The sequence below is a fragment of the Lepidochelys kempii genome, chromosome 8 (assembly GCF_965140265.1).
Source record: "Lepidochelys kempii isolate rLepKem1 chromosome 8, rLepKem1.hap2, whole genome shotgun sequence".
Classification (NCBI taxonomy): Eukaryota; Metazoa; Chordata; order Testudines; family Cheloniidae; genus Lepidochelys; species Lepidochelys kempii.
The window spans coordinates 50817818-50844648 of record NC_133263.1 but is presented as its reverse complement, the minus strand read 5'-3'; the positions used below and the strand labels follow the sequence as shown (position 1 = coordinate 50844648).

Below are 26831 nucleotides of genomic sequence, written 5' to 3'. Positions count from 1 at the left end.
GAGCGGGCACAGCAGGAGGGCAATGTCCAGGAGCCGACCCCGCGGTCCAGGAGTGATGTGGGTCCGACTGTGAGGATGATGGAGACCGAGAGAATAACCGAGATAACTGAGAGAAGGTGCACAATTGAAAGAGCTAATTCCCAAAGCAACCACCGGGAGGCTGGAATGAGACATCTTCCAACCCTCTGCGGCTCTGACAGCTTGAACTGGAGAACCTGTCTTCTTCTGATCCCCATTTTTTTTCTTTCTTCTCTCTCTGTGTGAATTCAGGGCCTGTCCACAGAGTGCGGAGCCAGGTTTTCATGAGCTCTGCTCTCGTTTAGGCCATAATAAGAGTGAGCTTGTCCAAAGCGCCCAGCAGTTGAGCTCCCTCTGTGCCATTGGCGGGTGGGTTTTCAGAAGCTCCCAGCATCCAATGGGATGAGCTCTTTTGAAGATCTAGCCACTTGTTTTGAGGCCCAAAGAGAAGCTGAGTTCTTTTGAAAATTCTGGCCTTAGTGCTCCGTCCTGTGAGGTGACGAGCTCTCTCGTCTCCTGTTGACGCTGCAGGATTGGGCCCTTCCTGCTAGTTAGAGGAGCCAGCCTGACAGCCCTGGAGACAAAAGTCCTCTCTCGTTCTCCAGAGCAGGTACAGCTCAGTCAGCAGCACCGTGCATGTCCCTGCACTGCCCCTGGCTACGTACTTCCCCTCCGTTCTCACCCCACTGGCCTGCTGACTAGTACCACTTGCGGTGGTGGTTTTTGTGATGTGGACACTTGGGAAGTCGATTCGCTCTGTCTTTGATCATATGTCTCTCTCATCATATGGTATCCAGGTGTCTCCCAGAGTTATGAGGTGTCATGTATAAAGCCAGGGGTGTGTCTCCCTTCCCCTGTTAGTATGGGCTGGTCTTTGTCTTGTGGGGGTCAGTGTTGAGGGAAGGCTGTCTCAAAACACTGGTCCTTGCCTTTTGCTCTGAAGGCGACGAGACTCTCAGCCATCCTGATCTTTCCCAGGAGTGAGCCCCATGTTTGTGGGGCCGTCATTGCGAAAGCCCTTGCTCCTGCACACAGGTGAGTCACTCTCAAACTCGTTGTGATGCGGCTGTTGTGACAGGTGACAGTCATGGAGGGCGAGGCTGTCTCTCATGTAGCTGGGGCTGGCCCCATCTCAGCTTGCAAAGATGGGAACCACTACTTCTTTCACACAGGTTATCAAACAGCTATTGGAGGGGAATTACTTCTGAGCTCTGCAGACTTGACGTGGTTTCTGACCATCAGCTTAGGAGTCAAACACTCCATATCCCAAACCCTTTTATGTTCCAGTTCTGCTAGATAGGCTGGTGTTGGTTTTGATGGTGGAAATACCTTAAAAACATACCTAGAATCATAGAATATCAGGGTTGGAAGGGGCCTCAGGAGGTCATCTAGTCCAACCCCCTGCTCAAAGCAGGACCGGTCCCCAATTAAATCATCCTAGCCAGGGCTTTGTCAAGCCTGACCTTAAAAACTTCTAAGGAAGAAGATTCCACCACCTCCCTAGGTAACGCATTCCAGTGTTTCACCACCCTCCTAGTGAAAAAGTTTTTCCTAATATCTAACCTAAATCTCCCCCACTGCAACTTGAGACCATTACTCCTTGTTCTGTCATCTGCTATCACTGAGAACAGTCTAGAGCCATCCTCTTTGGAACCCCCTTTCAGGTAGTTGAAAGCAGCTATCAAATCCCCCCCCATTCTTTTCTTCCGTGGACTCAACATCCCCAGTTCCCTCAGCCTCTCCTCATAACTCACGTGTTCCAGTTCCCTAATCATTTTTGTTGCCCTCCGCTGGACTCTTTCCAATTTTTCCGCATCCTTCTTGTAGTGTGGGGCTCAAAACTGGAGACAGTACTCCAGATGAGACCTCACCAGTGTCAAATAGAGGGGAATGATCACGTCCCTCGATTTGCTGGCAGTGCCCCTACTTATACATCCCAAAATGCCATTGGCCTTCTTGGCAATGAGGGCACACTGTTGACTCATATCCAGCTTCTCTTCCACTGTAATCCCTAGGTCCTTTTCTGCAGAACTGCTGCCTAGCCATTCGGTCCCTAGTCTGTAGCGGTGCATGGGATTCTTCCATCCTAAGTAAAGGACTCTGCACTTGTCCTTGTTGAACCTCATCAGATTTCTTTTGGCCCAATCCTCCAATTTGTCTAGGTCTTTCTGTATCCTATCCCTACCCTCCAGTGTATCTATCACTCCTCCCCGTTTAGTGTCATCTGCAAACTTGCTGAGGGTGCAATCCACACCATCCTCCAGATCATTTATGACAGGTTGAAGGAAATGATTCTTACCATAGCCACTTATTTAGTTACTATTTGATGATGATCTTGTTCCCTGGTAGAACAGGACACCTTCCTGACCTGCATAGCTGGTGTTTGTAAATTATGAGCTGGGAGCTCAGAGCCTGTGCATGGGAACTTTTGCATTATTCTAAATGTAAATAAGTAATAACATGATCATCCCCAAGGGCAAATATGCCCTGCTCCACTGTTGTGACTCTGTTACCATTGCATCAGGGCCATCAGTTTACAAAATATCTCCATCTCGCAAGCAGCATCGTCACCTTGCCATGCCATGCTGTAACGCAAGAGATCCTTAGAGATGTTTCAGGGACACTTTTGATGTCCTGCTAGCAAAGTTACTGGATGGCCTGGTCAAAATCAGGACAGTCCCATGTGAATCCGGACCACTGACTGCCTGATTTTGGGTGGAATTCTGTGTTCCACTGAGGTCATCGTACTGGGAGAAGGTCATCGTAGAAATGGAGAATCTACTGCAAAGGGCAAAGAGAATGTGTCAAGGACTACAGGGTCTTGGGTATTGACTAGGATGTTATGTCCTTTGGAAAGGAAGAGATGCAGAAGGGCAACTCGGTGAGTTATTCAAAATCTCAAAGGGACAGAATTGAGAGAAGTGATGTGGCTGTTTGAAGTGAAGGGAAGGCCAAGAGCTCAAGGAGCTAGAGGTGAGATGCCTTTAGAGAGCATCGTTTATAGATTACAGACATTGCCCGGCACAGCAACAGGATGAACAGCTTTTAGACAGAGTTAGCAGAGTGTTTGTAAGGCAAAAGTATTGTGGGATCCAACTGCTAAGCCCAGCTGATGGGAAAAGAAGGAGATGGGCTCTTCCTCTGGACCTTTATGTGCCCTTCATTATGTCCCACATCTGCCAAGAAGCCCCAGCTCCTGTTACCAGTGGCCTGGCTGTATTTCAGTGCTAAATTCACACACTACCTCCAGGTGTAGGCAGAAGCAGTCAGGTCCCAACCCTCTCTTGTCCCACGCCGCTCTGGGCGTTGCAAACCTGGCTTGTCTCTACCCTCTTTATACTGATGGTGTTGTTCAGAGTCATATATGTACACAAAATCTGGATCCAGTCCCAGAACAAGCAGGTAGCTGCTCCCCAGCCAGCCCTTCGCCCGCACTACTCCCTCCCCCACTGCTAACAGAGATTAGAGCATCCTGAATCCCGCAGGGATACTTAGTTCCACTTCTCTCCGTGTCTTGTTCTCGCTCGGCAGATAGATGCCAGATGTGCTTTGCCAATCCCGAAGCACACTGCTATGAATCGCACTGCCAGGGTTTGTTTGGCTTTGCAGGAAGCTGGGCACAGCTGCTGTCTTTGATGGGTGGAAGCCAAGGAAGCTGGAGAGCTTTCTTCCTCTCCTTCTCGTGTGTTGCATCTCTTCTCCTTCTCTCTCTCTCATCCACCCACTCAGAACAGCACCCACCTGCCCTTGCAATGCTCTAGACCACTCTCAACCCTGCCTAGATCCTTTTGCAGCTCGCTCCCAGCTGCAGCACAAAGGACAAGCAGAGGTGAGGGAAAGCCCTGGAGACCAGGGGTTAATAGGCATCAGGGCCTAATTGTCTCCTCAGATCCAAGCGCACCCCCCCACCCATGAAGTCAGTAGGAGTTGAAGGAGGGCCCCGTTGGGTGCTGGAGAAGGTACATTAGTTCAGCACATTCTTGCTGTTCGGGGTGATAGGGAGAACTGTCTGGTGCCTGGGCACCTCCTTGATGGAGCCCTTGCTCTTCTCTTTAGTTCCCTGTTCCAGATTAGGACTCTCCACACCTGAGCTTTGAGGGACACTCACTATGTCTGCCCAGCATCTAATACGGATCTCCCGCCCCGGTAGGATTTTCGGATGTCTAGGCACCCAGCAGCTCACATACAGAACATGTGCACACAGACATGGGGAGCTGCTGGGTGTGGAGGTCTTTTGACAATCTGGCCTCATATTTTCAGAGCGCAGCAATGGCAAGAAAAGCTCTCTGCCTTTCTTTTCAATCAAGAAGTTTCATTTGAAGATTTCTCCCTGGGTATATTGGGCTGTTTCGCCCCATGCTGTGTTATTCGATAGAAACTTTCCTTGAAAAGAAAGACACTTCACTTGATTCACTCGTTAGTGGAGATTGTCCCGCTTCCAAGGACATGAGCCCATTGCCTAATATCAGCCTGCAGCTCATCTCTGCTGTTTGATCCAGGAGCTTTTGGAGGAACTATACTGCACGTTGCTGCAGGAGTGGAATTGATCTTAAATAGGTCTTTTAAATCATTGCTGTCATATGCTAGTCCCAGGCCTGGAACAATTCATGGCGTCACAGCACCACCTAGTGGTCTTTTTGCTGTAGGTTGTTTTAGCTGTTGAATATATTAGGTATAGGTGTACTTGGTTAATAGCAAGCAGAGACGTTTCAGAGTATCTCGAGCTACTTTGATATCGTAGGAACTCTCCAAAACACTGCGTTAAGAAACTATTCTGCTTCCCTCACCAAAGCGGACTGATATAAATTAAAGTGATATCAGTCAGCAATTTTAATCATGATTTAAATCAACAAGCAGGAACCCTTGATTTAAATCAGCAATTTTAATCTTGTTTTGCATTTATACTTTTTAGTCGGTAACCATTAAAAGGTATTTATTCACAATGAAATACACCCTTTTCATCAAATGCGGTATTACTCTTTGTTAATCAGGAGAATACACTATGTCTATACACATTTATTCATTCAGATTCATATTTTTTACCTATTTTTATGTTGGAAAATGGTGAATGGCACATTGCTTATTTACTTCACAAATTTTTTACTTTATATTTGTGTCAAGACTCATTTGGCTGGAAATTAGATTTCAATTAAAAATGCACAAAACCAGCATTTTAAATTAGTTTGTTATTGGTTAAGTAAACCTACCTTAAGTGTGCTGGATACATAAGAGAAAAGTAATCATCAAAATATATTTTGTATTTAAAACCAAGTGAAGTATTAGGAAGGAAGTATTATCTGTTGTTAGTGAATTGAATTGATGTGGTTCTGTCTGAATGCCGGTCCCTATATGTATTCCACCCGTGTATTCTACCACATGTGCCTGAGACTGGAAAATCATGCAAGTATGTCTGTCAGTCCATGCCTCTGCCCTGAAGTTCCTCGTGGTCAGCACTGAGGGGATAATGAGAGATGTGACCGACTGTCTCCCTAGTTCTTTCTTACCACCACATGGCTTGATTCGAAATCCTCTGTATCTGTAGATATCTTTGCACTGTCTCTCTTATCTGTAAACATAATTGTATATAGTTCTTAGTGTTTTAGTAGTCTCTTTATAGCTAGTGTAGAGACCCTCTCTGTTTTCCCCCCTCAGTGGGACTGTGCCCAGAAGGACTGTGCCCAGAGTTCTGGGTTTAAGAACGGTTTCTCCTGTCCTCCCTCAGTCTCGGTCAGTGGCGACCACCAGCACTGTCTTTACTGCTCTGAGGAGGCTCATATCTCCTCCATGTGCAATATCTGCTTCTCCTTCCCTCCCCGGACCCGAGGGGGACAACAGCTCTGTCTGAGGAAGTACCTGATGGACAAAGGTATGAGACCCCAGTCATATGCAGCCCGTCGACAGCGCTCCTCCGAGCACTAGCTTCGGAGCAGAGGCCAGATCTAATAAAGCCAAAGACCCATTGTCTCGGGTTCTTATGAGAGTAGGAGACACTCTCACAGACACAAGAACAGATCCCCTTCCAGATCTGCTCCCAAGAGAGAGAATCCCTCCCGACTCCTTCCAAATCAGGTGAGTTCTAATACTCCAGTCCTAAAAACTTAGGCCCACACAAGCCTCCCAGTCACAAGGGTGAGGCACTCAGGAGCAAGGAGCCAAAGGTACAAACTCCGGTACCAGCTAGTAAACTGAAGAATCAGCATCTGCCAGCACTGACAAAGAGCTCCAGGCAGAACTCTTCTCTTTTAGCGGTACCAGCCCGATCCTGTAAGTACCCACCAATCACTAAGCCCATGGATACACCAGATCCAACAATACTGATTACCAGGACCCCTCACACTTAAGGGTGGATTGAGACTAATACCTCCCTGGGGGATATCTTCACCCACAATCTCCTCTGCTTTCGGGTCCAGTCCTTCTGAGGGATGTTTCAACACCAGAAGTGGAATCCACCTTAGGGAGAAAGAGCTGCTTCCCTACTCCATCCACAAGCAAGCAGTGACAGTACTGCTATGGAACCAGATTCTACCTTTTCCTCAATCTGATGTCCAGGATGAATCATTGCCTCCATGAACAAAGGTTAGCCTGGACAGGGCTTCCAGACTGTTCTGGACCCATCCTCCAACCAGACAAAACTACCCTTCCAGAGACCATTGGTACCTGATGCCTTGGAGTCCCCCCAACCAGCCTTCAAAATATGCTGGCCGTGTTGGGGTCCATGGGATATGCATGGCATCCTGGATCTGTGTGAGAGTCTCACAGGCCCTCTTCCCCCAGACAACAGGCTCTGCCAAAGTATACAGAGGAGAAAGATCTCGAGACCCAGATCTCCTGGTACCAGCGTTACTGATGTGTGTGTCATCATCCTCCCACAATGTGGCAATTGCCCCATCTTCACCATCCCCACCTGATGACCAGAGACAATACAAGAACTCTTGCAGATGGTGACATCTGAACTTCAGATCCCATTTGAGGAAGTTAATGGCATGCAGCATACACTCTGGGTCCACTGGGCTGTAGGATGTCCAAATCAGGTAGCTCTGCCAGGCTATTGTGGAACCAGCCAGGGTGGTATGGCACATGCTTGCATCATGCATCCCTATCCCCAAAATAGCAGAAAGATGATACTTTGTCCCTGCAAAAGGGGCAGAATTTTTGTTCACCCATCCTGCCCCCAACTTCCTAGTAGCACAAGCAGTTATAGAAAAATCTGGGCCACAACACTCCAAGACCACCCCTGCAAACAAGGGCACTAAACACCTTGATCTTCTGGGGAGGAAGGCAGTCACATCTACCAGCTTCCAGTTTAGAATCATTAACTTCCAGGCCCTGTTAGCCAAGTATAATTTTATGAACTACTTCATATTCTTGGAGTTTAAAGATAAACTTCTTCAGGAGGAAAGGGCCCAATTCCCAAACCTTTGTTGACGAGGGTATACTCATGGCAATAACTTGATTCCACGCTGTGGTTGACATGGCCGATACCACATCTAGAGCAACCACAGTATTATTGTGGCATGAATCATGGCTTCTCTCTTCAGGGGTCGAGGTTCAGAACAACATGGAGGATTTGCCCTTTGATCCAGCTAATTGCTTTATTGAAAAGACAGTCAAGTATTTGCACTAGTTATGACTCCAGGACAACCCTCCACTCCATAGGCATTTATACTATGCCCCCAAGGGAGGAACATCATAAACAGGTGTATATACAATGCCTTTTCTACAGCCTTTCTACCACCAGTGACCATATGAACCACCACGTAATTATCAGATGTTGCAAAGAGGTATGAAGCTCCATCCACCTCAACGTCAGCCACCCAACCTCATCCACCAGCTAAAGGTCACTTTTGACAGGACGTTCAAGAGTTGCAAGCCATCATTGACACCGTCCTCATCTGTTTCCCAAACCTTTGGTGGCTGCCTGGTGTACATTTGTAAGGTGCCAGCTTGGAGTTGCATCCATCCCTTCATGAAGCATGACACTTTAGTCCAAGCCTCTTCTGAAGATGCAGCCTTGGGAATGGCAGTATTACAGTAATCTATATCGCCTGCATCCTTGCACCCCCGATGACGACTGCTTACCAGTCACCCACATTTGGAGTACACATCGGTACCAGCTCGCAAAGAAGAAAGTTACTTACCTGTAACTGGACATTCTTCAAGCTGTGTGGTCCCTGTCTGTATTCCACTACCCTCCCTCTTTCCCTTCTGCTTTAGATCATGACTGGACTAATGATTGAGAAGAAACTGGTCTGCAAGATTTTAGAATTAGTAGATCTCATCCTCTTGTACTTTGTTTTTAGCTATTGATTGGATATAGAAAACAAACTTTACTGATTTTTCAAATGCCAGTCAGTTTCTCAACTTTGACTGAATTAGTCATTGAACTGAACCAACTGAATAAGTAGAAATGAAGAAAATATTCTCTCTTCAGCTGCAGAAGAGGCTACTGCTGTCAAAAGCTGATTTTATTTAAATAATAAAATCAGATTTTAAATTTAAAAAATGATTTAAAGTTAAAAAAATCAGATATTTATATATTTATTTATTTTTAATAAGTGATTTTTATCCACCTTTCCAACAAGTGTCACAGGTAGATTTCTGAGAGAGAACAAGGAGAGAGGCTTTTGGGGAGGAAAACAAGATGGTTTTTATAACTATTACAGTGCTCCTTTTTGGCTATTAACATTTTATGCAAGTCCTGTTTTTATTAAATAGTGAATAATTAGGCTTGGCACAATTAGATTTTTTTCAGTAAATGTTGATTTCACCGTATAAACACAAACCGATGAAAGAACATCTCCATCAATGATGATCGACCGTTACGGATAGGCAAAGTAACTACTTACTAGAGTTTGATTGAAAGATAGTTACTTGGCATATTTTGACATTTGATGTTGACAGTTTGTGTTTTTAACAGTTGTAAAGGTTTAACTTTTTGAATCGCAACATCTGTCATTAAATAACTATTATTTAACATCCCCCCATAATTGCTTGCAACTGTGAACATTTAAACTAATACAAATAGAAAAAAATGCTTAAAACTCATAATTTTGTGCAACTGTGAAAAACTGAAATAGATAAAAATAAAAAAAATTTGACTATGGGCTCTCCAGGCTAGAAGGCAAAGGTATAATGAGATCCAGTGGCTGGAAGTTCAGGCTGGAAGAATTCATGCTGAAAAGTTGGTGCCCATTTTTTTACAATGAGGGTCATTAGCCACTAGAACAGCTTAGCAAGGATTGTGGTGGATTTTTCCATCACTGGAAATCTGTTAATCAAGGTTGGATTCCCCCCACACACACACACACGCTCCCCCTCCAAAAAAAGACATGCTCTGGTTCAAACATGAATTAATTCTGGGAAGTCTGTTATCTACTCTGACCTCCTGTAGGATCACAGTGGTCCCCTCTGGCTGTAGCATCTTTGAAACTATGAATCCTGCCAAGCCAATTAATAATAATGGTTTGTGGTGTGTTCTACTCCTAGATTCCAAAGGGCTTTACAAAGGTTGGTCAGTGTCATTATCCCCCATGTTACAGATGGGGGAACTGAGGTACAGAGAGGTTCATGCCAGAATTTCCAAAGGAGGGGTCGTGATCCTAAGTTCCCTTTCTTTAAATTCAGTGGGCTTTGGATCAAGTCTTCCTAGTTGTCTTACATAAAAGCCTAAAGTGAAATGCATGATGTGGAGACTCTGTGCTACACTGCCCTCTAGTGGGTGGAATGAGAACTGATTAAATGCTTGCTTTGAATTAATAGTGCTCTCCCCCTCAAAAAAAGTGTTAATGTTTTAAGTTGAAAAAAATCTATTCTTTTCACTCCATTCTTACCCACAGAGGGCTAAAAGGATTTCCCTCAAACCTAACAAAAATTACTCCTGGGCTTGAGATCAAGCATGGAACGTTTCATCCCAAAAGGAGGATTTTTAAGGAAGGTCTTGGGATGTGAAAGTAGGTCCAAATGGAAGCCAGAATAAACTTTAACTCTCACTATGCCCCCCGCCTCACCCCAGGAGAAAGGCTCCCACCAGTGGAGATTTTAATCACTGCAGATGGAATTCAGTCCACTTGCAGATAGCCTGGGGACTCAGGCTCTGCCTGTGAGCAGAGAGCAGCCAGGGAAGCAAACCCCAAGCCAGAGGCCAGGATGTGAGGAAATGGAAGCACAGAGACCTTTAGGTCACTTGCCAGTGACAGTGCAGGGAAAGGAACTCTGAGGTCATGATGCCAGGTCCCCTGCTCTAATCACCAGTCAGTATCTGTGGCCAGCCAGGGGCAGCGGGGCATAGGATGGTGGGGCCATCCAGCCCAGTGCAAGGGCACTGTATACTAACTGGCAGTTGCCAGATGCACACTGGCCCGCCCAGCCCTGTGCTGCCAGTGTGCCGCTTCCCCTTGGGGGTGGGCCCATACTGTGCCCCCCCACTCCTGCCCAGCACCCCCACACACAGCCTCACCACTACTTCCCAATGCACTTCCCCACAGCCCACCACCACAACTACACAGAACCCCACTCAGACCCCCCCACTGCTCAGCATCCCAACACACAGACCTCCCCCACTGCCCCCCAAGAGACTCCCCACTGGCCAACAGCCCCATACACACCTCCAGAGACCCACTCCCTCACACCCTGGCCACACTCACCGGCCCTGCTGGAATGTGATGACGTCTGCCAGGCTGAGCTGGCAGTGCGGCCAGGACCGGTCCAGTGCCAGGCTGGGGAATCACTCCAGCCTCTCGGGAATGGCGTGATTAGCCAGGTCAGGGTCTGGTCCCGCCCTGGACAGACTCCCTCAGGACCCACTTGCCTGGAGATACGATGACCATACGTCCCCATTTGGCCAGGACAGTTCCCTTTTTAAGCTCTGTCCTGGCCATCCTGACACTTTTGACAAAAAAGGGCATTTAGTTGGCAGTTGATCAGTTGACAAGAGCAAATGAACAAACGGCCAGTTTACCAAAAAAGTCCGGTGCGCCCCCCTAGCAGGACATGGCAGAACGTGGGGGGGGGGGGCCAAGGTGAGGTGTCAGACAGCCAGGCTTGGGGGGTCAGCTCCAGCTGCAGGTAGAATAGAGCTTGGGGCGGGAGTTAGGGGCCAGCCCCTGGCAGTGGTGTGGGGAGCTGGGGTGAGGGAGGGGTCAGCCCCTGTCCTGACACCAGCATGAGGAGCTCGGGGGGGGGGTTAGCCCCTGGCTGCGTCGTGGGGAGCTGTGGGGGAGGGGTCAGCCCCAGTGGCGGATTTAGAGTTAGTGGGGACCTGTGCTCAGCTTCATTTTTGGGGCCCCTCCTTGGGACCCAGCCAAGAAAAAGAACATTCTCTCATCTTCTCTCCCCACCCCCATTTTTCATTCTTCTTTTCTGCATCTTCATCCTATAAGTAATAGCAAGTAAATGGAAAATAAAGTGAGATACCTTGATTGTTCTTGTATTCTAACTTACTTTTCCACAGACCCCTTGAAAATCGCTGAGAGTCTCAGCGGACACTTAATGATCTTTCCAAATATTGTTTGTACCATTAGCTAACTACAGTAAAGCACTTTGGATAAGAGCGCTTTATAAAAAAAAATGTAAAAAGTTGGGGTGCGGGGTCTGGCCAGGACTTAGGGTGTGGGAGGGGGTTCAGGGCTGGGGGTGCAGGGTCTGGAAGGGAGTCGGGGTGCAGGAGCAGGCTGGGGGTTGGGGCAGGAGGTTGGGGTGTGGAGCTCTTACTTGAGGCAGCTCCTGTTTGGTGCAAGGGGTGCAGGACTCCCGTTTGGCACTCAAGGTGAGGGTGGGGGGGTGCAGGAGTCAGGGCATGAGGTGCGGGGGGCTGGGTATGTAGGGGTTGCAGGAGTCAGGGCAGGGGGCTAGGGGTCGGGGTGCTCCCAGCCCCCTGCCCTGAGTGGCTCATGGCAGGGAGCTTGGGGGGGGGGTATGTGTAGGGGGAGTGCAGGGGCCCCGCCTTTGCTCCGCCCTGACCCAATTCCACCCCCTTCCCCAAGGCCCCGCCTCCACCTCCTCCCCTGAGCTCGCTGCATCCCTGCTCATCCCCCTCCCTCCAGGAGCGCCTGCAAACAGCTGTTCAGCGGCGGGGGGAGGGGCAGGAACAAGACATGCTCAGGGGAGGAGGCGGGAGAGAGAGAAGCTTGGCTGCCAGTGGGTGCGGGCGGAGCCTGCCTTGCAGCAAGAGCCCCTGGAGCCGGCAGGACCAAGCTTCTGCCCCCGCAGCTGCGGGGCCCCATGCCAAGGTATCTGCGCTTTACTGTAAATCTGCCTCTGGCCAGCCCCAGCCCCTGGCCACGACATGGGGAGCTCAGGGAGGGTCATCCCCTGGTAGTGCGGAGCTGGGGGCGGTTAGCAGCCCCATCCAGGCAGCCCGGGGCTCCAGCTCTCTCAACCCCAGCTGCGGCCCAAGCAGAGCAGGGCGAGCTGGCTGGGGCCCCTTTGGAGCCTGGGTCCAGCACCATGGCACCATTGTAAACCCGGTACTGGTCAGTATTTCCTGACTACCAAGTGAAGTGTGGCCATCTATGGTACTGGAAGAGCCAGGGGCTGTAGAGGGAGAACAGGTGAGGGCATTATGGGTTGGCCTGATTTCCGCTCCCCCCTCTTTCTCTCATTTCACAGGCAATTCCCCCTCTGATGAGTCTGAGGAGCGAGAGCGGGACCCCAAAGTTCTCACCTTCCCCGAATATGTCACCAGCCTGTCCGAGTCAGGCACCAAGCGGATGGCAGCTGGGGTCCGCATGGAGTGCCAGAGCAGAGGCCGCTGCCCTTCCTCATGCCCGCTCTGCCATGTGACTTCGAGCCCAGATGTGCCGGCCGAGCCAATTCTGCTGGAGGTCACCAAAGCAGCGCCCATCTATGAGCTGGTCACCCACAACCAAACCCAGAGGGTGAGGAGCCGGTTGCTGAGAGAGGGGTAGAATATGGCAGGCTGGTGATTGGCTGAGCTGAGGTTATTAGCAGTGAATGGCTTTGGCGGGCCTGGAATGACAGCCAGCCCTCACGTGGTGTGGCCGGCTGGCAGTACAGCCACTTGCCCACTGGCCTTTCCACCTCTTCTTCCTGAGCCAGCCTGGTGTTTGCCACGTGGCGCATGTGGTGAGGAATAGCCAGAGAGCGTCCCAGAGACAGGCATCTCCCTTTGCAGGGCTGGGTGAGGTCACCATAGTGACCAGGCACTTGGCACGCTGCCATCTAGCTTATCAGGTCAGAGCACCAGCCACCATTCAGCATGCGCGGGAGTAAACAGACCCAGGCCTGGCTCAGCAATTGCCACTTGAAACCAGTTGCAGATGGGTGAAGGCTGAACACATCTGCCCCGCCCCGTGAACGGCCCCCACCCTCTTTGAAGTCTCTCTGTGTCCCCTCTTCGCTAGGAGGTCTCCAAGCTCCCAGCTGTGGCAGTGCGCTCAGGGCTGTGTGAGGAGAGGCATGCACAGAAAGTTACAGGTTTTCAGATGCCAGTGGCACAGCGGATGATGAGGGTTCACCCAGTGGCACAGCGGGTGATGAGCATTCATGCTTGCCGCGCCTTAACCCTCCTTCTCTATCTCAGCTGTTGCAGGAGGCCACCATGAGCACCCTGTGGTGTTCCGGGAGTGGGGATGTCATCGAAGACTGGTGCCGGTGCGACTCGAGTGCTTTTGGTGCCGACGGGCTCCCGGCCTGCGCGCCCCTCCCACACCCAGTGTACGTCTCTCCCACGCTGATTTTGCCTCTCCTTCGCAGAGATTATTTCTCTTGAAGGGAACTTTGGTGCTGGTGCAAGGTGCCGGAGCCAGAGGCCCAGAACCAGCATGAAGCTGGAAGTTGGGGTGGCAGCAGCAGCTCGAGCTTCCCCCGCTCCACCCTGTGGAAGGTCTTGATCCCTGACCCCGACGGGTGACCTCCTGGCATGGCGGGGGAGTTGAGTATGGCAGAAAGGTTTCAGCAGCACTCGCTTAAAAACAGCTGCCTTCCTCAGGCAGGGCTGGGCGGTCTCAGAAATCAGCGGGATGTCTGCACAAAGGAAAACTACACCGGGCTTGACTGGTGCTGCAGTTTTCCTACATTAAGCTAATATTTGGGGGGGACGGGACCCCAGTGCGGGAGCAACTTAGGCGCAAGATGGGCTGGATGAGGAGGGGAAGCAGCTGGCTTTGTGCTCTGTACACTGGCTAATCTGGGCTGCAGGCAGCCATGCAAGGCTGTCACCAGTCACCTTTGCCCCCTACCCTACAGATCATGTCTTCACAGCCCTGCCTCCTGGGAGGCACAGGGCATAACCCAGCCTGTGACATGTGGCTGCAGAGGACAGTGAGTCTCCAGTAGCTCAGAGGGAGCAACAGGTGGAGCCAGCCCCACACTGAAGAGGGTTGGGAAGAAAAGAATGGCGCCATTAGAGCGGGCAGGAGCTGCCTATTCACAGGGCCTGACCCACCCTGGTTTTCCCTCTTCCTCAGGCTGCAGCTCTCCACCGTGCACGAGCCCAGCAGCACCTTGGTGGTGATGGAATGGGAGCACTCAGAGCCGCCAATCGGAGTGCAGATCGTTGATTACCTCATCCGTCAGGAGAAGATCACCGACCGGATGGATCATTCCAAAGTGGAGACCGGTGAGGGCAGTGACAGAAGGTGCTGTTCCTCCAGCAGCCCGAACTGGGCTTTGCTCGGGCTCCTCCTTTGCTCTGGGGGTGGGGTGGCACCAGCAGCCGGTAGAGTTAATTTCCGGATGGATGAGGAATACCCTCATCACAGCTCTGCCTTTTGCAGCATTGGCTTGTTAGCAAAGGCTGAAATCAAGAGCAGAGCGCTTTCAGTGGGGAGGGGTGGGCCCCAATCCAGCAAAGTACTGAAGCCCTGGCTTAACTTTAAGCCCACGCTTAAATACTTGGCTGGATTGGGGTCATAACTGTCTGTTTTCACTTACTGGCGGCATTCCAAAATCTGTCTCTTCTTGGTCTGAAAGCCTGCACCCTAAATTCCTCCCCAAGTTTACTTCTGAATTCCCCGTATCTGTTTTCATCCTGAAACCCTGTGCCTCTGCTGAGGAGAGGAGACTTCATTCCCTTGACCTCAGATGTGCCTTAGCATTCTACCTGCAGAGAACCTAATCGATCAGAAAATCACCTAGGTTATTAGTTGCCATAGTACAAATGTCACTAGGATGAGCTATCTCCTCTCGGGGAATCTCTAAATGGATTCCTTGGTGCACCGTAGTGTGCTACCCCAGTTCGCACATATCACTCCACCAGAGCACACGCTGCCTCTACAGCCTCCTTGCAGGAAGTACCATTACTGGACACATGCAGAGCGGCAGACTGGAGTTCCAGTCGGACATTCCCAAAACAGAACACACCAGTTCGGGCCTCTGCTGCGGATGCAGCCGTGGGAACTGCAGTGCTTCAACACACCTGTCTTGCCAGCATCCGTGCACCCTCCTGACAGATTACACTTGCCCACCGCCCACACATGGGATTCACATAGGGATCAGCGTTCGAAGAAGAAGTGGAGATTACTTAGCTGTAACTGGAGGTTCTTTGAAATGTGTGGTCCCTGTCTGTATTCCACTGCCTGCCCTCCTTCCTCTCTGCTTCCGATCCTACTGGATTCGTGGTAAGAAAAGGAACCTGCATTGCCTCTTATTCCCTCGGTCTGGGGGACGAGGAGAACTGTGCGGGCCAACGGACACCGCTTGTTAGCATTTCCAGCCTCGGGTGCAAGGCATGCATCCCCACCCACGTGTGGAATACAGACAGGGACCACCACGCATCCGGTTATAGGCAGGTAACCTTCATTCACAATCACACCAGTCTCCATCCTCACTTCTTACGCTGGAGACTCAGTGATTGTGAGGCTATTTGTATTTCTCTGTCTGCAACAGGGACACTAAGGCTTTTCCTTACCTGAAAAAGCTCCATAGAACTTCCACTTGCCCCCTAGCAGAGAGGTCACCAGCCTAAGAGCCTTGATCATGTGCTGCAGCTCGGGGTCAAGGCAGGACAAAAGAGCAACATAAACATTTTTCCTACCCTTCCCACCAGTGCATTTTCTCCCCTTCCATAGCTCCCAACTGGCTAATGTCACACCGGAGGCAGTACACAATGCACCAGTCCAAATCACGAATAGCCCTGTTACAAGGTCCTTTCCTCATTGCTCCTGACCCTCCAGGAAATTTCTGATCCATCACTAGGTACTGGGCTCGCTTGGTCGGTCTTGTGACCCATTGTAGCCTCTCCTCACCCATCGTCCCCTGCTCAGGTTCTGGGGCATGGGAAGATAATTGCCTAAAATCTCCTTTTTCCCCTCTTTCCCTAGAGACTGTGCTGAGTTTGGTGGATGACATCATCTCCGGAGCCAAATCCCCCTGCGCGATGCCGGCACAAGTACCCGACAAGCTGTCCACCACCATCTCCTTGGTCATTCGCTGCCTGGAGCCTGACACCACCTACACGTGAGTGACGCTGCCTCTAATTGGCTACGCCCAACCTTGTGAGAAGCACTGCCACTTCTGATTGGCTACTCCTCATCTTTTTTTTGGGGGGGGGGAGCATGGAGAAAGGGAGCGTTCATTCTCCATCCCCTTGCATGGCAAGCACCACCCCCCAAATTGTTTCATGCTGGATGTGCTTCTGGAACTATGCACAAATATTAAATCATCATCACCACCTTGTTGGCTAAGTTTGCCATCGTCAAGCTTGCCAAGCTTGTTGGCTAAGCTTGCATTCAAGAGTTATCGTCGGTGACACGATAACTCTTGAATGCCGCATTTGATCAAAACCAGGAAATGTTTGAGAGCTCAAGGGCCAGAACTCTATTGATTTTTGGGAAAATGGGGAAACCAAAATGGGGACAAACGGATGGAGCCCCATCAGCTGTTCAGCACAGCCACAGCTTCATGCACCTCTGCAGTTGTCTGAAGACCAAAGACCTGTTTGATGGCACCTGTTAATGTCTCCAGCCTAATGATACCCCACCTCATCTGTGCTTACCTCCCACTAGGATTTAACATGCTTACACCCTGAATGATTGCTCTCCTAGACAGAAGGAATAATGGTGGAAGGAGGGCATGCGGGAGAAGAGAGAACACAGCCCCTCGCATAGGGGAAGGGGCAGACAAAGCCCCTGGCACACGGGGGGTGGGGGAGATTGGAGTGATTAAGGATGTGGGGCATACAGAACAGCTAGCATGGTCAGAGGAAGAATGGGGAACCCTGGTTTGGGAGGAGGTAATGAGGGGCACCCAGAGCCCCATGGTTGAGGGAGTCTCTGAAATAGATTGGGGTGGAGGGTGGCCCACAGAGAGGTTGTGAGCGGCAAGGAGCCCCTGGTGTACACCAGGAGCTGGGCCTACACAGGCTGCGAATGGTGCATCCCCCTCATTTTTTTAACCCCCGGGGATGTCAGTGTGTGTGGGGGAGGGGGGGGAATCTGGGCACAGCAGCATGTGGGTATCCCCCTCACCTGCCCCGGAGGGTTATTTCCCATTTGCAGTCGTGACCCAGCTGCTGATGGCAACGCTGTGCTCCGTGGATTCAGAGATGGGAAGCCCAGCAGCAGCCACACCGAGCATGTGTGGCGGTGCTGGAAAGATCCTGAACTCCCGCCCTTCTCACACCTGCTTGGTGGTCTTGTCCAGCCTCACCTTCTGCCAGGCCTACAGTATGACTCTCACTGGCCGCCTGAACTGATGCCTGACTTACCTACAGCTCCACTCCCAGAGCCGGAGGGGCAGGTGGGCGTGCTGCCCTGGCTGCAGTGGAGGAGGCTCATGATGCGGTCGCACCAAGGCGGCTGCTGTTCTGTTCCTTCCTTATCACCTTCTCCAAGGCTGGGCCCAGGGTGGAGTTTACGCACAGTGAGCACCTCAGATAGCATCAGGATGGAGACAGCAGGCTCTTCATCTGTTAGCTGGCTCTTCCCTGCTGCTGGCCAGGGCTCTGCTCCGCATCATGCGCCAGGGCTCTTGTGAATTGGCAGGGCTGTCAGTGCCCCAAGTGCCAGCCCCAGCAGAGAGCTGCCTGCACTAGGCTGAGGTCACTGTGCTGTAAAGGGGATGCCAAGCCTCTTGTATTGAGTTCTCACCTCCCACTGGGTCTGCACGGAAAAGCAGCGCAGGCCAGTTTGGGGCACCTGTGTCAAGCAGAGCGAAGTGACATGCATGGTAGGACAGCCCCATATCTCCTAGGCAGTTAGTTGCATACGTTCCTCCTGATGGGGGTCTGCCGTGTGCACCTGTGTGTGTGAGCTCTGGATTCCCCAGTCTGTCTGCTGTCTCTGTGCTGTGATAACATCTCCCCTCTCCCCCAGGTTCACGCTTTGGGGAGTTGATAACACAGGGAGACGCTCCAGGTCAAGTGATGTGACGGTCAAGACCCCCTGCCCAGTGGTAGATGACGTGAAGGCTCAAGGTAACCATGGGGGTGTTTAAGGTGGGGTGCTGCCTTCTCCCCGGCAAAGCCTTTGTCTGGCATGCTGGACTTCACTGCAGTGGATTGTCAGAGCATGGTTAAGCAGAACACAGAGCAGGTAAACCCCCATTCTTTTTTTGTTGGGCTAGTTGAAGAGATACGCCCAAGCCAAACCTTAAGCGTGAACGGCCCTGAAATTGGGTGGAATCCAGACCCCAGTTGCTTTTGGCGTCTCTGTAACAGGCACACATGAATCTCCAGAACTGAACACTATCATAAACACTGGTGGTGTTTGGATCTGGGGCGAAGCTTCCCAGATCCAGCCCATCCCTAGTTATCTGTCTGGTTCAGGCTGCAAGACCCTTGGGGTAGGAACTTTGGCCCAGATCCTCAATGGGAACTAGGCACCTAAACATCTCTGAGCTTGTGGGCCTTTGTCGTCATCTTTGTCCATACCTACCTACAGCACTGCATTAATAAATAATGGCAATAAAGCGTGACGAGAACGAAGCACCATCTTGGGGCTCCATGCGTCGGATCTCAAGGGTTAAGGGGACTTTGGAGGCTCTTGATGGAATTATTGCCAGAGGATGCATGGCTGTTTCTCTGTTGATTATACTGGAACAGAACCTTGTTAGAGGCAGTGGGAATCAGGTCAATACAACTAGATTGTGCAGGTGGAATGAGTGTGTTCGTTTAAAAGTAACATCTCATTCCACTTGGGTGGGAGGTAATAGGAAGCATTGTTCTGAGTGTGGGTTGGGGTGACTGGTGATGGGGTGACAGCCCTACTCTTCTGAATAAACTAGTTAAGATCCCATTCAGCAGTTATCAAGTGGTTCCCACATGATGGCTGTCAGTTAGGTGGCCTCTCCCAGGGATCAGTTCTTGGTCCTGTTCCCATTATTACAGCAATAATTTGCTATCCCGATAGACAGCATCTTCCATTTGCGGTTCTCAGAGCGTGGTCTCTCTCCCAAAAACTGAGCACCAGAGCCAGCAGTAATTGGAAGCCTGATTCACTAGAGCGGGGGTGGGCAAACTTTTTGGGCCGAGGGCCACATCTGGGTGGGGAAATTGTATGCAGGGCCAGGGCAGGGGGTTGGGGTGTGGGAGGAAGTGTGGGGTGTGGGAGGGGGTGTGGTGTTCAGGAATGGGCTCGGGGCAAGGGATTGGTGCAGAGGAGGGGTGCGGGGTGTATGAGGGGGCTCAGGGAAGGGGGTTGGGGTGCAGGAAGGGTGTGGCAGGGAGCTCAGAGCAGGAGGTTGGGGTGCACGGGGGTGCGGGGTGCAGCAGGGGGCTCAGGGCAGGGAGCTGGGGTGCAGGAGGGGTGCAAGGTGCAGGCAGGGAATTGCGGGGTGGGGTGTAGGAGTTCGGGCTCTGGCCCGGCGCCACTTACCTAAAGCGGCTCCAGGGTGGTAGCGGCGCTTACTGGGGCCAGGGCAGGCTCCCTGCATCCCTGGTCCCATGCCACGCCCCTCCGGGAAGCAGCCAAAACCATGTCCTTGCGTGGCTCCTGGGGGAGGTGGGGCACAAGGCTCTGTGTGCTGCCCTTGCCACGCCTCCAGGTACCTCCCCCGAAGCTCCCATTGGCCGCGGTTCCCCATTCCCAGCCAATGGGAGCTGCGGGGGGTGGTGCCTGGAGGCAAGGGGAATGCATGGAGCTCTCTGCCCCCAGGGATGTGGTGCCGGCCGTTTCTTAGAGCGCTGCGGGGCCTGCGGCACCATGGGGGGCAATCTCGCAGACCGGATCCAAACCCCTTATGCGCTGGATCCGGCCCACGGGCTGTAGTTTGCCCACCCCTGCACTAGAAAGACCAGGGTGTGAACAATTGCAGGAACTGTGGCTGGAGTCCCTCCAGGTTAGGAATGAGGCCAGTGGGAGGGTGAGTGGATGGAAACTTGCCTTCCCATTGGTTGTTCTGGCAGATGGTGAAGTGTTAGAAAAGTCCCCAAAAGGTTGGACATGTCTATGGCTAGTACAGAAAAATACAGAGTCCATGAGTTTTGACAGGAATAGAAACCCTCCTGTTTCAGGGCATAAGCCAGCCTGAGTGATGGGGGTTAGGAGGCATTTTCACCTGGGCGCAGGTTATCTCATAACTGCCTGTTGTAGGGTTCCTTGCACCTTCCTCTACTGCAGCTGGTATTGGCCACTGTCAGAGGCATGCCACTGGACTAGAGGGACCAGTCTGGGAAATCCTGTGTATTCCACTGTCCCTCCTTTTAGAATATGTCCTGGTGACAGAGTAAATTCCAGGACACCTGGGGGGAAATCCTGGCCTTATTGAAGTCAGTAAGAGTTTGCTCTGGACTCCAGAATTTTGCCCCAGGGCTCTTTACTTGATATCTGACCTGGTTTGAGGCTACATCTCCTTTCTCTCTGACAAACGCACTTACAGCCCTCTCTGTCATCCTACCCAGAAATAGCAGACAAGATCTACAATCTCTTCAATGGCTACACCAGCGGCAAGGAGCAGCAGACAGCCTACAACACTCTGCTGGACCTGGGCTCGCCCAGCCTGCACCGGGTCCTCTTCCACTACAACCAGCACTATGAGAACTTCGGGGAGTTCACTTGGCGGTGTGAAGATGAATTAGGACCCAGGTAAGCCTAATAGCCATGCCTGCTAGCATAGCAGCTCTGCCTGACCAACACACCCCTGAGACTTAGCTACCATTAGAAAGGTTAGATATGGCAGATTGTATTACTGTGGCACATATAGGCCAAAAATGAGATCCAGGCCTTACTGCAGTTACAAACTGCACTGCTGCTGTGCCCCAGGGAGGACTCGGGCACATGGCATCTGTGCTGCCACAACTTCCCAGGAAGGACAGCTTCAGACTGGGTCTTGGGCTGGATAGGATGTGGTTGTAAAAGATAAAGAAACAGAGGGTGAGGTCCACTATCCCAGCCCTCCCTCGCCAACTCGACCCTTGTTGATGTGACTTCCTGAGACTGGAGAAGAAGGAAGATTAATAAAAAACCCATGAGAAGAGGGACTTTTAGGCACCATAGAGTCCAATCCTTGAGTCTACTGAGTTCAGGAGATTACATTTGGGTGAATGATTCTCCGAGAAAGGGGACAGTGCAGGGATGGACCGGACCCCTTCTATCCCACGACGAACGCCAGCTAGAGCTCAGAGACCAGAACCCTGGGGTCAGGGTGAATGCAAGGCTGTTTCCATAGACCCTTAATCTCCTTTCTCTGTGCCCCCACCTGGGTACTCTGAATTGTAGCTCCAAGTATTCACAACGCATCCCCTTACTACCCAGCCCTCACCCTTTCACTGGCCATCTGTGAATCTGCTTGTGGGCACCTTGTCCCATGGCAGCCGTTCACCTGTTGAGGCGTCCTGCATGCTGGGTGAGAGCAGCAGAAGACTGTATAGCCCCGGGCTGAAGCTGGCTCAGTGTCTTCCCGCATATGCTTTGGCAGGGTGATTTCCCAGCCTGCATCTGCAGGCAGCTTGAAGCAGGGGAAGGGGATAGCTCAGACAGGAGGCCATGGGACTAAGAGCTTTTCACCTTCAGGCACAACCGTGGAATGGGTGAACTAGTGCTCAGAACCCAACCAAAATCAGGGTGGCTTTAAATCCCATACAAACCCACAACCACCAGCCCTGGTCTAGGAGATGCAGGTGGGCCTGGGAACCACAGCGCTCACACAGCCACCTTCTCCCTCACCCCGAGCTCCAGCTCCACCCTCCCCCACATCTTACCTTCAAGTGGGACTGGGGCTTGCATCTGCCAGGCTTCAGGGGGTATCGGCTTGGCCCACTGCCTCCCCCAGGCCTGGGAAGCTTTTCTCATCCCCTCATCCCCAGTTGCCAGGGGGCACTGAGTGGTCCCTCCCTGTCCTTGTGTGGCTCTCCAGCAGATTCCCAGGGAGGGCCTCTGCCTCCTGTATCTTCAGCACATCTCCTGGTCAGGACAGAATGGCCCAGAGCCCGCAGACAGACACAGCACCAAGAAGCTGGGAAAGGGTCTCCGTCCTGCTGCAAAAGCTGTGCGACTTGGCAGGGGCAGGCAGCACACAGTCATCCCTATGGTTGCATGCAAATATTAGTGGGTGTCTCCTCTTGTGTACGGTTGCTAGGGAACCTCCAAGGCCACCTTAACTCCCCAATGCTAAAAAGACTATTAAGTCTTCCTTACCCCGGATGATCATTGGGGCTGCTTCCTTTCTGTGCTTGCCAAGTGTGTGGGGTCTGAGCCATTCTGGCGACACTAGAAAAGATTCAAAGACATCCCCCCCACCTGGCAGCTCCCCCAAAGCTGTATGGGGGGAAGATAGCTACTAAGGGCCACCCCAAGACATTTAAAAGTGTGGCATGGGGTTCCCAAGGCCTGGGAAGGGGGTGGGGAGGCTGAGTGGTTAGGTGTTCTGGGCGGGGGCTGCGGCTTCTTTTCAAGGTCCAGGTTCTTGTAGAAGTGGGCGTTCCAAGAGGTAGGTACGTTGCCATCTCTGGGCGTGGGCCCTGCTTGGGGAGGGCTGGTATTTTACATACACATACTGACCCTTGCAGGTTTCATGCTGCTCTTCCTCTGTCTTCTTTCAGTCTTGAAACTGAGCACCAGGAGGTAGAGATCAAACATTGTTCCCCTCCAGTGGTGGCTTCTGTGAGGGCAGCTGATTGCTGGGAACTCAACTAACCCCAGACAGGTGACCTCGTCACAGAGCCAGTACCAGAACTGGTCCTGATTATCCTCTCCCTGGGCACTCTCAGCAGAGGGACCAAGGGCTGACTGCAACGTGGAGAGGGGAACTCCCCTGTCGACCCTTTCGGTCATGGGGGAGGTAAACCGGCACGGTGTGGTGCACAGTATATGGGGGAAGTTCAGTCTCCAAGGCTGGCAGTGATCAGCACTGAATCCACTGAACCTTTTGGTTGGTTTGAATTTCAAAGAGGAGAGGGCGACAATGCAGGCAGCTTAACGTCATCCCTTGGAAATGTTTGAGCATTTGACTTGAAATGACACAATTTCTGATGAAGTGTTTGCAGCTCGTGCTGTTGGAAAGGAATGCTGAGGCAGCTGCCGAGGTCTCTGGTGGTGACAGAGCTCAGAAGCCGGACCTCTTGGTGAAGCATGCAGGCTGGTGGGGACAGGAGAAATCATTTGCAGATGATGTCATTTAGCCAGCAGAGTGTTCATTTGACTTCTCTCTGGTACTTCTTGGGTGTCCTGGATACAAACCCAGGCCAATTGGACTCTTGGGTGAGCTGTCAGGAGTCGGCACCTTCCATCCTGCTATGCTGTTCCTGGGTATGCTATGTCAGAATGCGCTTGTGTCACTTCTCGGCAACGCTGGTTTGTAAGCAAGAGGTTTGGGGCTAGAACTGTGGCCATTCCCTCCTGCCCTGTGAAGGCGCGCAGAGTGCAGTTAGCCAACCACCTGCTCAAGAGAAGAGCCAGCACGGAGGGACAGGTTGCCTCCCAGCAGACCAACAGTGGGTGTTAGTGCCTGGAAAGCCCACTGAAGTTAATGGGAGTCTCTCAACTTCAGTAGGCTTTGGATCTGGGCCTGAGTGACTCCGGGCCTCATGCTGTATGGTGCTCAGCCTGCTGGGGAGTGCTGAGCTCTTGCATTGCTAGCCAAGTGCTCATCGCCTCCCAGGAGGCATCACCTTGCTAGTCTGGGCCTGTCCCCTCAAGGATGCTGCCTCAAAACCACCCATGTCAGTAGCAACAATCTGAAGCCTGCAAGGAGCGAGTGGTGGGACATTCTGCCACCTTGCAAGGGAGAGCACCATGGTGGGCCAGCCTTGATTCCACCTTGCTCTTAGCCTGCCAGGGATAGTAGTTGGCAGCTCTGGAATGGAGACGGCTGGCTGTCCTGGTTCACTGACCTCTGCCCTCTCCGTGGCGAGTGGGAGATCCTGGCGCACACCTACCTGCAGTGCACCAGGTTGCAGCTCCTCTTCTGGTTCCTCCACAGCCTCCTGCCTTGGTTCTGGCTGCACTTTTCCTCCTTTGGGTGGTGACCGCAGCTCCTTGGACTTCTTTGTGGTGCAGTGGGTGCTGTCCTGTGTTCTCTGCTCACTGTCCCCATCCAGAGCCCTCGAACTAAACTTTTGATCTCCACTCCCGGCTTACCGTGTGTTGTCCTACAGACTCAGTTGTTTTCTGGGCTCTGGGGCCCCTCCCTCGTTTGAGCAGGGTGGGCCTCTAGTCCTACATGAGTTTAGCCCCCACCCTCAGAGAAAGAAAAGATGCGAGTGACTAGGGGGCTGAGATGGGGACAGAAGCATGGTGGCTGGGTGTGGGGTTGGTGCCAGCTTTGCTTTTCATCCTCAGCATTGAGGCTGGTCCGTGCTGCCCCCTTCGGCAGGGAGACATTGCATTCAGGTGGCATGGAGATTAAGGGTGACCAAGTGATTTTATCTGCCACGGGATTGTTATCCTCGTTCTCCTGGGCCTTTTCGTGGTCTGTTTAACCTTCCTTGTGTCTCTCTTTTTACACTTTCTCTCCCTTTCCCACCCCCATCTTACCTCTTGTCCCACCATGTCTCTGGCTTCTCCTCTCCCCCGTCTGCAGGAAGGCCGGCCTCATTCTCTCCCAGCTTGGGGACCTCAGCAACTGGTGCAACAGCCTCCTTCAGGAGCCCAAGATCAGCCTCCAGCGCACGTCACTCAGGTATCTCGCCTGCCGCTACAGCGAGATCAAGCCGTACGGACTTAACTGGTCAGAGCTGAGCCGGGACCTCAAGAAGACATGTGAAGAGCAAGCGCTAAGCGTCCTCTATAATGACTATGGAGACAAAGACAACTGAGGGGTTGAGGAACCACTCTCAGGCCCCTAAGAGGCAAGTGGGAGAAAAGCGCATTTGTGGGAGTTTTATAAATGGATCTGCAGGAGGTCACTGAAATCTCCCAAGACAAAACTTAAACCAGGGAGGGAAACTATTGCTCTTTGCAGGACTTACCTGGTATTAGACTCTTCAACACAGCCAATAGCCTTTCTAGTTGGAGGTCTTGTGAGACCCAGTTTTTGTTTGTTTTTGCTCATTTTACCAAGAGGTTCCTTGGACTGGGTAGGTGAACACATACTCCAGAATGAAATATACACTTTTAAGGTTCCAGCCCACGACTCCCACCCACATTCCCCATGCAGCATGAACCTCAGTTTCCAAAGAGAAAAAAAATCAGAACAACAGAAGCCAGGCAGGGAGAGGAATCTCCTCTTTAGAATTAATAGACCCAGCCTCTCAAATAACATCAGGTCTGGGAAAGCAGAAAGAGGGCATGAGCGTCCAATTTTGCTCTTCCCCATAAGGATCCAGCTCTGAGATTAGATCTGATAACAAAAAAATGGCTGTGGTTGTAAAGGACAAGCTCTGGACTGCAGCAGCAATAATCTTCGAACCATCTGAGGGTAGGGAGGGCTTGTCGCACCCTCCCCCTGCCCCCTTCATTCCTTGCTCATTCTCTAGAGTCCCTGATCTTGGCTCTGTGCTGGGATCCTGCAAGGTCCTTCCAGTTTGTAGTCAGCCCCAAATGGCATGTGGGGGTGGTCACTGAGGTTAACAGGGCAGTAGCAATGTACTTTTCCCTGGACTGCATTTGTGCCCTTTTTTGCCACAATAACAGCTGCTAAGCAGTGATGAGTTTGGGCAGAGCTCTGGCTAAAATGTAGATGCTTGGGGAGCATTTACCCTGGCACCAAACCTCGGCCCATGGCACAGTATCAGCTTCAAAGGTGCCACCCAGTGTGACCAGTAGGATGTGGGGAAGGGAGGGTGAGAGGAACTGTGGGATTGTTTTCACTTTGCAGCAGGGGTGGTCTCCTTATCTTCAGATCCCTCTCCACTTAGCGGAAAGTGAAACTCCACCCTGAGTGTGGAATGCATTGCGGGGTGGGGCGGGGAGGAGCCAAGAACACACACCTAGGAGCAGACAGCTACCTACTGAAGAGATGCAGTCTAACCCTTGGGAAATCCCTTCTAAAAACCTGATCTTTGGCTTATTCTTTCATGAAAGGTGAAGCATTTGAAAAGTGAGGTCAGTAGAGCACCTGGGATGAATCTGGCTCTTTTAAGAGCGCCTCCCACGCACACCCCCAGAATAGGCTGATCTTACCTTGTTTGATTACTCTTTCTTGCCACAGTTCGTTGAGGTTACTGCAGCATGAGGCATAGGTGCTGACTCTGTGGGTGTTCAGCACCCACCAGCCACAGCTGTTCCCTGCCCCTGCTCAACAGCTGATGGGGGGCGGCTCGAGAAGGGGCTTGGGTGAGGGTGGGGAGTGGTGGGGGGTAGGAAGAGGCAGCATGCAGGTGGGGCCTTGGGGTAAGGGGTGGAGTGGGGGTGTGGCCTCGGGGCAAAGCGGGGGTGGAGCACTCCCAGGGAAAAGGAAAAGAAGGCACCTGTGGCACGAGGGGCAAACCCCTGAGGGGACTGACATAAGTCCTGTGTTTGTACAAGAATTCACGCCAT

General features: G+C 51.8%; 1 protein-coding gene across 5 annotated transcripts in view; it reads left to right on the top strand.

Annotated features, from left to right (window-relative positions):
• Nucleotides 1-26229, top strand: part of ASTN1 (astrotactin 1) — a 180829-nt gene extending 154600 nt beyond the window's left edge. For all 5 annotated transcript variants that reach the window (XM_073356476.1, XM_073356474.1, XM_073356475.1 and 2 more), the window contains 7 exons: nucleotides 12625-12893; nucleotides 13559-13692; nucleotides 14445-14596; nucleotides 16299-16434; nucleotides 18291-18391; nucleotides 20816-20999; nucleotides 24934-26229. In XM_073356476.1, the coding sequence (XP_073212577.1) occupies nucleotides 12625-12893; nucleotides 13559-13692; nucleotides 14445-14596; nucleotides 16299-16434; nucleotides 18291-18391; nucleotides 20816-20999; nucleotides 24934-25168 (1211 nt within the window). In that variant the 3' untranslated portion in view covers nucleotides 25169-26229. The remainder of the gene's footprint in view (nucleotides 1-12624; nucleotides 12894-13558; nucleotides 13693-14444; nucleotides 14597-16298; nucleotides 16435-18290; nucleotides 18392-20815; nucleotides 21000-24933) is intronic.
• The last annotated feature ends 602 nt before the right edge of the window (nucleotides 26230-26831 follow it).